At 54.4% G+C, this 12,314-nt stretch overlaps 1 protein-coding gene across 2 annotated transcripts in view; it reads right to left on the bottom strand.

The window, feature by feature from the left end:
* Nucleotides 1-11,382, bottom strand: part of MRPS18A (mitochondrial ribosomal protein S18A) — an 85,498-nt gene extending 74,116 nt beyond the window's left edge. For both annotated transcript variants that reach the window (XM_075598809.1, XM_075598808.1), the window contains exon 1: nt 11,252-11,382. In XM_075598809.1, the coding sequence (XP_075454924.1) occupies nt 11,252-11,357 (106 nt within the window). In that variant the 5' untranslated portion in view covers nt 11,358-11,382. The remainder of the gene's footprint in view (nt 1-11,251) is intronic.
* Nucleotides 11,383-12,314: the final 932 nt, after the last annotated feature.

A 12,314-nucleotide genomic window follows, 5' to 3' on the forward strand; every position in this document is an offset into this window, starting at 1 on the left:
TGTTCACGCTGAGCAGGGCTAACATGTGCAATGTACACACACAGTGAGATGTTCACGCTGAGCAGGGCTAACATGTGCAGTGTACACACACAGTGAGATGTTCACGCTGAGCAGGGTTAACATGTGCAGTGTACACACACAGTGAGATGTTCGCGCTGAGCAGGGCTGACATGTGCAGTGTACACACACAGTGAGATGTTCACGCTGAGCAGGGCTAACATGTGCAGTGTACACACACAGTGAGATGTTCCCGCTGAGCAGGGTTAACATGTGCAGTGTACACACACAGTGAGATGTTCACGCTGAGCAGGGCTGACATGTGCAGTGTACACACACAGTGAGATGTTCACGCTGAGCAGGGCTAACATGTGCAGTGTACACACACAGTGAGATGTTCACGCTGAGCAGGGCTAACATGTGCAGTGTACACACACAGTGAGATGTTCACGCTGAGCAGGGCTGACATGTGCAATGTACACACACAGTGAGATGTTCACGCTAAGCAGGGCTGACATGTGCAGTGTACACACACAGTGAGATGTTCACGCTGAGCAGGGCTGACATGTGCAATGTACACACACAGTGAGATGTTCACGCTGAGCAGGGCTAACATGTGCAGTGTACACACACAGTGAGATGTTCGCGCTGAGCAGGGCTGACATGTGCAATGTACACACACAGTGAGATGTTCACGCTGAGCAGGGCTGACATGTGCAATGTACACACACAGTGAGATGTTCACGCTGAGCAGGGCTAACATGTGCAGTGTACACACACAGTGAGATGTTCACGCTGAGCAGGGCTAACATGTGCAGTGTACACACACAGTGAGATGTTCGTGCTGAGCAGGGCTGACATGTGCAATGTACACACACAGTGAGATGTTCACGCTGAGCAGGGCTAACATGTGCAGTGTACACACACAGTGAGATGTTCACGCTGAGCAGGGCTAACACGTGCAATGTACACACACAGTGAGATGTTCACGCTGAGCAGGGCTGACATGTGCAATGTACACACACAGTGAGATGTTCACGCTGAGCAGGGCTAACATGTGCAGTGTACACACACAGTGAGATGTTCACGCTGAGCAGGGCTGACATGTGCAATGTACACACACAGTGAGATGTTCACGCTGAGCAGGGCTAACATGTGCAGTGTACACACACAGTGAGATGTTCACGCTGAGCAGGGCTGACATGTGCAATGTACACACACAGTGAGATGTTCGCGCTGAGCAGGGCTAACATGTGCAATGTACACACACAGTGAGATGTTCGCGCTGAGCAGGGCTAACATGTGCAGTGTACACACACAGTGAGATGTTCACGCTGAGCAGGGCTAACATGTGCAATGTACACACACAGTGAGATGTTCCCGCTGAGCAGGGTTAACATGTGCAGTGTACACACACAGTGAGATGTTCCCGCTGAGCAGGGCTGACATGTGCAATGTACACACACACAGTGAGATGTTCACGCTGAGCAGGGCTAACATGTGCAGTGTACACACACAGTGAGATGTTCACGCTGAGCAGGGCTGACATGTGCAGTGTACACACACAGTGAGATGTTCGCGCTGAGCAGGGCTGACATGTGCAATGTACACACACAGTGAGATGTTCACGCTGAGCAGGGCTGACATGTGCAGTGTACACACACAGTGAGATGTTCCCGCTGAGCAGGGCTAACATGTGCAGTGTACACACACAGTGAGATGTTCACGCTGAGCATGGCTGACATGTGCAGTGTACACACACAGTGAGATGTTCACGCTGAGCAGGGCTAACATGTGCAGTGTACACACACAGTGAGATGTTCGCGCTGAGCAGGGCTGACATGTGCAATGTACACACACAGTGAGATGTTCACGCTGAGCAGGGCTAACATGTGCAGTGTACACACACAGTGAGATGTTCCCGCTGAGCAGGGCTAACATGTGCAGTGTACACACACAGTGAGATGTTCACGCTGAGCATGGCTGACATGTGCAGTGTACACACACAGTGAGATGTTCACGCTGAGCAGGGCTAACATGTGCAGTGTACACACACAGTGAGATGTTCCCGCTGAGCAGGGCTAACATGTGCAGTGTACACACACAGTGAGATGTTCACGCTGAGCATGGCTGACATGTGCAGTGTACACACACAGTGAGATGTTCACGCTGAGCAGGGCTAACATGTGCAGTGTACACACACAGTGAGATGTTCACGCTGAGCAGGGCTAACATGTGCAGTGTACACACACAGTGAGATGTTCACGCTGAGCAGGGCTAACATGTGCAGTGTACACACACAGTGAGATGTTCGCGCTGAGCAGGGCTGACATGTGCAATGTACACACACAGTGAGATGTTCACGCTGAGCAGGGCTGACATGTGCAGTGTACACACACAGTGAGATGTTCCCGCTGAGCAGGGCTAACATGTGCAGTGTACACACACAGTGAGATGTTCACGCTGAGCATGGCTGACATGTGCAATGTACACACACAGTGAGATGTTCCCGCTGAGCAGGGCTGACATGTGCAGTGTACACACACAGTGAGATGTTCACGCTGAGCAGGGCTGACATGTGCAGTGTACACACACAGTGAGATGTTCACGCTGAGCAGGGCTAACATGTGCAGTGTACACACACAGTGAGATGTTCACGCTGAGCAGGGCTAACATGTGCAGTGTACACACACAGTGAGATGTTCCCGCTGAGCAGGGCTAACATGTGCAGTGTACACACACAGTGAGATGTTCACGCTGAGCATGGCTGACATGTGCAGTGTACACACACAGTGAGATGTTCACGCTGAGCAGGGCTGACATGTGCAATGTACACACACAGTGAGATGTTCACGCTGAGCAGGGCTAACATGTGCAGTGTACACACACAGTGAGATGTTCACGCTGAGCAGGGCTAACATGTGCAGTGTACACACACAGTGAGATGTTCACGCTGAGCAGGGTTGACATGTGCAGTGTACACACACAGTGAGATGTTCACGCTGAGCAGGGCTGACATGTGCAGTGTACACACACAGTGAGATGTTCACGCTGAGCAGGGCTAACATGTGCAATGTACACACACACAGTGAGATGTTCACGCTGAGCAGGGCTGACACGTGCAGTGTACACACACAGTGAGATGTTCACGCTGAGCAGGGCTAACATGTGCAGTGTACACACACAGTGAGATGTTCACGCTGAGCAGGGCTGACATGTGCAATGTACACACACAGTGAGATGTTCACGCTGAGCAGGGCTGACATGTGCAATGTACACACACAGTGAGATGTTCACGCTGAGCAGGGCTGACACGTGCAGTGTACACACACAGTGAGATGTTCACGCTGAGCAGGGCTGACATGTGCAGTGTACACACACAGTGAGATGTTCACGCTGAGCAGGGCTAACATGTGCAGTGTACACACACAGTGAGATGTTCACGCTGAGCAGGGCTAACATGTGCAGTGTACACACACAGTGAGATGTTCACGCTGAGCAGGGCTAACATGTGCAGTGTACACACACAGTGAGATGTTCACGCTGAGCAGGGCTAACATGTGCAGTGTACACACACAGTGAGATGTTCACGCTGAGCAGGGCTAACATGTGCAATGTACACACACAGTGAGATGTTCACGCTGAGCAGGGCTGACATGTGCAGTGTACACACACAGTGAGATGTTCACGCTGAGCAGGGCTGACATGTGCAGTGTACACACACAGTGAGATGTTCACGCTGAGCAGGGCTGACATGTGCAGTGTACACACACAGTGAGATGTTCACGCTGAGCAGGGCTGACATGTGCAATGTACACACACAGTGAGATGTTCCCGCTGAGCAGGGCTGACATGTGCAGTGTACACACACAGTGAGATGTTCACGCTGAGCAGGGCTGACATGTGCAATGTACACACACAGTGAGATGTTCACGCTGAGCAGGGCTGACATGTGCAATGTACACACACAGTGAGATGTTCACGCTGAGCAGGGCTGACACGTGCAGTGTACACACACAGTGAGATGTTCACGCTGAGCAGGGCTAACATGTGCAGTGTACACACACAGTGAGATGTTCACGCTGAGCAGGGCTGACATGTGCAGTGTACACACACAGTGAGATGTTCCCGCTGAGCAGGGCTGACATGTGCAATGTACACACAGTGAGATGTTCACGCTGAGCAGGGCTGACATGTGCATTGTACACACACAGTGAGATGTTCACGCTGAGCAGGGCTAACATGTGCAGTGTACACACACAGTGAGATGTTCACGCTGAGCAGGGCTGACATGTGCAATGTACACACACAGTGAGATGTTCACGCTGAGCAGGGCTAACATGTGCAGTGTACACACACAGTGAGATGTTCACGCTGAGCAGGGCTAACATGTGCAATGTACACACACAGTGAGATGTTCACGCTGAGCAGGGCTGACATGTGCAGTGTACACACACAGTGAGATGTTCACGCTGAGCAGGGCTGACATGTGCAGTGTACACACACAGTGAGATGTTCACGCTGAGCAGGGCTGACATGTGCAGTGTACACACACAGTGAGATGTTCACGCTGAGCAGGGCTAACATGTGCAGTGTACACACACAGTGAGATGTTCACGCTGAGCAGGGCTGACATGTGGCTGCTGAACTTTGTGTTTATCTTTGATTAGTTAGTTTGGACTAAGGAAGACAGCGTTTATATGACTGCTGCCCATCGTGTATATAAAGGGGTTGTGAAGCTAAGCAGACAGGACTGCACAGGGACACAATTATACACACAGTTTTACCCTGACAAATTGTGACAAAATGACATGAATGTTAAATGAAACAGTAACATGTGTAAACACAGTCCGGTAACAGCACAATCCACTGCCACATAAAGGTGCAGGTTCAGGAAGCACTGCTACGGGGTAGCACAGGGGAGCGCAAACCTTTTCCCTGCGCCCCACAGCAGGCAGTTCCCATCTCTCTGCGCCGCCCTCCTCTTACCTCGGCTCCGGCAACGTGACGTCACATGAACTCGCGCGTCATTTGACGCCACGTTGCCATGGCGACGCGTCTGAGAAGCCGCCGGAGCCAAGGTAAGTGCAGTTTACAGAGGCCTTCGCCGCTTCCCCGGCATTTAATTTCAATGCTGCGGGGGAGAGCGCAGGACCTCTGTAACGGCCCCCCCCCCCCGCAGAAAATCTCGCACCCCCCAGTTTGAGCACCCCTGCGCTAACGCATCCCGGAACTTAATGTATCTGCCCCAAACTCTGTTCCTGACTTCCTAGACTATTTCCTGACACAGAGGAAGGAGCATGTGTCACTGCTGATCACTTCCTCACTATCTACCACTTGCCCTCGACCCTATTCCCTCCCATCTCCTCAAACCTTCTCTAATATACATACACACACACACTATTCAACCCCTCCCAATACTCTGCTACCTTTCCCTCCTTCTTCAAGCACGCAACAGTTATACCCTTACTCAGAAACAGCAAGCTTGATCCTACCTGTCTAACTATCGCCCTGTTTCCCTCTAAACTCCTTAAACGCCTTGTATTCTCTCGCTTGCTCCCTTTTCTCACCTAGACCCTCTACAATCTGGCTTCCCAACGCTCACTCCACTGAAACAGCCCTCGCTAAAATAACTAATGACCTCCATGCTGCCAAAGACAGAGGTCATTACACTCTGCTCATATTACCTGACCACTCTGCAGCCTTCGATACGGTAGAATACCCTCTTCTCCCTTCACATCCTCCATACATTTCGTATCTATAACAGAGCTATATCCTGGATTTCCTCTTACATCTCTCATCGTACTGTCAGTGTCTCATTTGGTAACACCTCCTCCACCTCTGTCAATCTCTCTCTGTGGAGGTCCCAGTGGTCTGTCCTGGGAGCTCTTCACACAGTCTAGATGACCTTATCACATCTCTTGGGTTCACATATCACCTCTATGCTGATGACACAAAGTTACCTTTCTACCCCTGATCGTACACCTGATGTACAGACCAAAGTCTCAGAATGTCTCTCCGCCAACACAAACTTAACATGTTAAAGACGGAAATCCTGACACCTCCTCCCAAGCCCGGTCCTACAGCCCCATTCTACATTAGGCTGAGGCCATGGTGCCGCAGACCGTACGCAGGCGTCCGCACCCGGAGCGAACAGACTGCCTGTAGGCCTCACTCAGACAGAACGCGATGCGACGCACGTTCGTCACTCATTCACTGTCTTCTGTGGGTGTTTTCAAACAGAAAACGACCCCCGGCGGCGAAGTGCAGCGTTGTCGCGGCGAAGTGCAGCGTTGTCGCGGCAAAGTGCAGCGTTGTCGCGGCGAAGTGCAGCGTTGTCGCGGCGACAACTCAAGCTTTCATTCAAGCAGCAGCCGCGTCACGTGTACTTCGCCAGCCAATCACAAACACACACTTTTTTTAAGTTACGCCCCCAATCGCGTCATTCTGTCTGCTGGGGATGTTCACACATCGCCCACCAGACAGAGGCTCGCACACGCGGATGCGCAAACGTGCGCCCGTGTAGCAGCCTGTTTGATCGAGGCCTAAGGCAGTGTTCGCGTCCATGCGGCGTGCAGGCGGTGCACGTTGCGCAAGTAAAACTGATTTCTTGGCGCGACAGGCCGGTCAAGGGAGCAGTTCGCCCAATGAGGGCGAATCAGTTCTTTGACGTCACTGCACGGCCCTAGACACGCCCACGGACGGCGCTCGTACCATGGACGAAAAACACACCCGCTTCAAGTGGGTGACGTCACGGCCGCACACGCCTCCGCACGGGCGAAGGCACCATGGCCCCAGTCTTACTGTTGGCAGGACTATCACACACCCAGCATCGCAAGCACGCTGCCTAGGTGTCACATCCAATTCCTCCCTCACATTCACACTATAGCAAAAACCTGTTATTTCCTCCTTAACATTGCAAAGATACACCCTTTCTTCCGTCACTCAACTGCTAACACCAACGCAGGCCTAACTCAGGCCCTCATTCTCTCCCGTCTTGACTATTGTAACTTTCTACTGTCCGGCCTTCCTGCCTCTCTCCTGTCTCCCCTACAATCTATCCTAAACGTGGCTACCTAAATCTGTCTCAGCATCTCTTCTGCTGAAATACCACTCCTGGCTTCCTATTGAACTCTGTATCAACTCTCCTTCTCTCAAAGAAAATACATTGTTCTGCCTCTCCTTACATCTCAGCCCTAATTTCTCACTATACACCTGTGTTCTGCTCAAGGATGTTTTTCTGTCTACCCCTTTTGTATCTAAAGCCCTCTCCCACCTTAAACCTCGTTCACTCACTGCCCCACACCCCTGGAATGCCCTTCACCTCAATAGCAACCTCTATCTCCACCTTTAAGACCCATCTTAAAACACACCTCTTTCACAAAGCATATTGGTAGCTGCTCCGCTGGCTGATACTATACACCTCATATGCATGGACCTGGGCCCCTAGCAGACACACTTACCAGAACACCCCAGTCTCTAAATTCTCTGTAAATTCTCCCCACTAACAATTGGACTGTAAGCTCTTTGGGGCAGGGACTCTTTAATATTTTATGTCTGAAGCGCTTATTCCCATTATGTGTTATAATATTATAATCACATGTATTACTGCTGTAAAGCGTTATGTACCTGGATGGCTCTAAAGGTCAAACACACAATGAATCAGTGACGCACAAAGTGATACAGTAAAACACACATGGACAACCAGTTACACACACACAGTGACATAAGACAAACAGGATACACAACGACTGTAACACACAATACATATACTGACTGAGGGACAAGGCATGCAGGGGAGACAGTGTGTGAGATATAGAGATATAGAGATTGAATATATATATATATATATACACACACAAACACACAAAGTGACCCAGTGACAAATATATATTTATGCCACTATACTATGTGTCACTACATATCTCTATTCTCTCTCTCTGTGTCTCCCCCGCCCCCTTCCCCCTGTGTCCCTCTCTCGCCGCCGTGTCTCTCTCTCCCTGGGTGCCTCTCTCCTTCCCTCACTCACTCACTCACACTCACCTCACTCACTCACCTCACTCACACTGACCCCGGCTCTCTCCCCCCACACTCGCGCAAACCCCAGCTCTCTCCCCCTCTCCCGGCACTCACGCAGACCCCGACTCTTGCTCCCTCTCACTCACACTCGCGCAGACCCCAACTCTCTCTCCCTCTCCCTCACTCCCCACACTCACACAGACCCCTGCGCTCTCTCCCCGCACTCACACTCGCGCAGACCCCGGCTCTCTCCCCGCACTCACACTCGCGCAGACCCCGGCTCTCCTTCTCCTCACACTCATGCAGACATCAGCTCTCTCTCCCTGCACTCACTCACGCAAACCCCAGCTCTCCCCAAACTCACACTTGCGCAGATCCTGGCTCTCTCTCCCTCTCACCCCGCACTCACACTCACGCAGACTCCGACTCTCTCCCCGCACTCACACTGACCCCGACTCTCTCTCCCCGCACTCACTCACTCTCGCAGACCCCGGTTCTTCTTCCCTCTTTCCCCGCCCTCATGCTCGCGCAGATCCCGGCTCTCCCTCTCCTCACACTCATGCAGACATCAGCTCTCTCTCCCTGCACTCACTCACGCAAACCCCAGCTCTCCCCAAACTCACACTCGCGCAGATCCTGGCTCTCTCTCCCTCTCACCCCGCACTCGCGCAGACCTCGGCCTCACCCCACACTCACACTCGCGCAGGCCACGGCTCTCCCCGCACTCGCGCAGGCTGCACTCACACTCGCACAGGCCCCGGCTCTCTCCCCACACTGTGACGGTGAGGGGATACCCAGGCCAATAATAAAGGTATTATGCCCGGCTGGGTGCCCCTGAGCAATATGGGGAATTGTGATTGTCAGCTCTTCAACCCAATCATGGCATGTAACTGCATTTGTAGTAAAGATGTATGTGTATTTTTACTGTTCCAGGAGTGCCAACCAGCAGTGAGGTGCAGGGCGTGAGTTTCAGGGGTGATTTTACGGTAAAATGTTATCAGGGTGTGTTTGGATAGAAGGGGGCCAGTGTTGCGGGTTACCCCGAAACATGTACTCAGGAATCACCCCAGATTCCTGAGAAACATAGACTATCGGATAAAATCCTCCATAGAAAGCAGTTTATCACCAAAACTCCCTGCTTCCGCACAGACCTGAATAGTAAGAACGGGCAGGGGAATGAATCACAACCACGGTACCCCGGTATATGCCCACAAACCCCAGAATCCAGTGTGGGGTTCAGTACATCTCTCACCAGGTATAAGGTGGCGAGAGTTATATGTTAAGTTACAGTAATGTTCAGTAGGGGTAAAAATCCATTTGCATGGGAGACAGAGTGGCTACTCCACCCTCTAATCTTCAAAGGCAATCCAGGATATGGAGGTGTTAAACCATTTGTTAGCTTGCTTGGTAGGGGAAGAGAACTTCAACAAGCCATCCTGGCAAGATGTCACCCTGCCAAGACTGAGCGGTTGCAAGTTGCGCTGCTGACCCAGGACTGTTTCAGGCTCTTTTCGCGAGCAACTCCCGCTCCTGGGAAATTGCTCCTAGAGACTTTGTTTTGCAACATTTCGTTTTGGGAACAAGATTTTGTTTTACCCCATTCCAGTAAGTGTATTTTCGTTGTTTTTGTAAACTAAGCTGTGTGTGTTAATTCTGTAAATAAATCACAATTTATTTTATCTCTCGCTTTGCTCAAAGAATCCGGGTAATTTTGGTGTTAAAAGTTCTGGTCTACCGTGACACCCACACTCACACTGGCCCCAGCTCTCTCTCCCCACACTCACACTGACCCCGGTTTTCTCCCCCGCACTCACTCGTGCAAACCCCGGATCTCTCTCCCCACTCACACTTGCGCAGACCCCGGCTCTCTCTCCCCCCGCACTCACACTCCCGCAGGCCCCGGCTCTCTCCTCGCACTCACACTCCCGCAGGCCCCGGCTCTCTCCCAGGCTCTCTCCCCGCACTCACACAGGCCCCAACTCTCTCCCCGCACTCACTCCCGCAGGCCCCGGCTCTCTCCCCGCACACACTCCAGCAGGCCCCGGCTCTCTCCCCGCACTCACACTCCCGCAGGCCCCGGCTCTCTCCCCGCACTCACACTCCCGCAGGCCCCGGCTCTCTCCCCGCAATCACACTCCCGCAGGCCCCGGCTCTCTCCCCGCACTCACACTCCCGCAGGCCCTGGCTCTCTCCCCGCACTCACACTCTCGCAGGCCCCGGCTCTCGCTCCCCTATCTCCCCCCGTACTCACACTAGCGCAGGCCCCGGCTCTCTCCCCGCACTCACACTCCCGCAGGCCCTGGCTCTCTCCCCGCACTCACACTCTCGCAGGCCCCGGCTCTCGCTTCCCTATCTCCCCCCGCACTCACACTAGCGCAGGCCCCGGCTCTCTCTCCCCGCACTCACACAGGCCCCGGCTCTCGGTCCTCTCTCCCCGCACTCACACTAGCGCAGGCCCCGGCTCTCACGCCTCTCTCCCCCCCACTCACACTCCCGCAGGCCCCGGCTCTCTCCCCGCACTCACACTCCCGTAGGCCCCGGCTCTCTCCCCGCACTCACACTCCCGCAGGCCCCGGCTCTCTCCCAGGCTCTCTCCCCGCACTCACACAGGCCCCAACTCTCTCCCCGCACTCACTCCCGCAGGCCCCGGCTCTCTCCCCGCACTCACACTCCCGCAGGCCCCGGCTCTCTCCCCGCACTCACACTCCCGCAGGCCCCGGCTCTCTCCCCGCACTCACACTCCCGCAGGCCCCGGCTCTCTCCCCGCACTCACACTCCCGCAGGCCCCGGCTCTCTCCCCGCACTCACACTCCCGCAGGCCCCGGCTCTCTCCCCGCAATCACACTCCCGCAGGCCCCAGCTCTCTCCCCGCACTCACACTCCCGCAGGCCCCGGCTCTCGCTCCCCTATCTCCCCCCGCACTCACACTAGCGCAGGCCCCGGCTCTCTCTCCCCTCTCTCCCCGCACTCACACAGGCCCCGGCTCTCGGTCCTCTCTCCCCGCACTCACACTAGCGCAGGCCCCGGCTCTCACGCCTCTCTCCCCCCCACTCACACTCCCGGAGGCCCCGGCTCTCGCTCCTCTCTCTCCCCCCCGCACTCACACTCCCGCAGGCCCCGGCTCTCGCTCCTCTCTCTCCCCCCGCACTCACACTCCCGCAGGCCCCGGCTCTCTCTCCCCGCACTCACACTCCCGCAGGCCCCGGCTCTCGCTCCCCTCTCTCCCCGCACTCACACTCGCGTAGGCCCCGGCTCTGGGTCACTCCTCCCCGGGTTACCAGCCCGAGCCCGGCCCGCAAAAGCCGGGACACCGGGGACAGCATCGCAAAGGGAGCCGCCATCACTGCTGTCTCTCGTCACTTCCGCTTCCGGGGCACAGTGCCAGCCTCTATCTCCATGGTAACCGCCTGGGCAGGCGCCGCGGCGGCCATGTTGGATTTGGGCAAAAGCCCCAATAAAGTCCCCCCTTCCAGGGTGGGAGAGAAAGGGTCCCTGCACGGTGTCCCAGAATGGGAGAGGAAGGGGTCCTGCAGGGTGTCCCAGATTGGGAGAGGAAGGGGCACTGCAGGGTATCACAGAATGGGAGAGAAAGGGGTCCTGCAGGGTGTCACAGAATGGGAGAGAAAGGGGTCCTGCAGGGTGTCACAGAATGGGAGAGAAAGGGGCCCTGCATGCGTGTCACAGAATGGGAGAGAAAGGGGTCCTGCAGGGTGTCACAGGATGGGAGAGAAAGGGGCCCTGCATGCGTGTCACAGAATGGGAGAGAAAGGGGCTCTGCAGGGTGTCCCAGATTGGGAGGGGAAGGGGCCCGGCAGGGTGTCACAGGATGGGAGAGAAAGGGGCCCTGCAGAGTGTCACAGAATGGGAGAGAAAGGGGCCCTGCATGGGTGTCACAGAATGGGAGAGAAAGGGGCTCTGCAGGGTGTCCCAGATTGGGAGGGGAAGGGGCCCTGCAGGGTGTCACAGGATGGGAGAGAAAGGGGCCCTGCAGGGTGTCACAGGATGGGAGAGAAAGGGGCCCTGTAGGGTGTCACAGGATGGGAGAGAAAGGGGCCCTGACTGCTTGGGACTGTCAGACTTTGTAGGAAACACCCGTATATGGTCTACTAAAGACATACATAGGGAGTGGGAGGGCTTGTTGGGCCTAAAAGTGTATAAAAATGATAATAAATGGTAATTATTCATGTATTCATTGCATTAGATGGATTATCACGAGGGCCTCAGCTCCTGCCCTGTTTGTTAGGGAGCAAAGATAACCCCCAAACAGGGATAATGGCATGGTTTGCCATATTAAGCAT

This window comes from Ascaphus truei, chromosome 4 (genome assembly GCF_040206685.1).
Source record: "Ascaphus truei isolate aAscTru1 chromosome 4, aAscTru1.hap1, whole genome shotgun sequence".
NCBI lineage: Eukaryota > Metazoa > Chordata > Amphibia > Anura > Ascaphidae > Ascaphus > Ascaphus truei.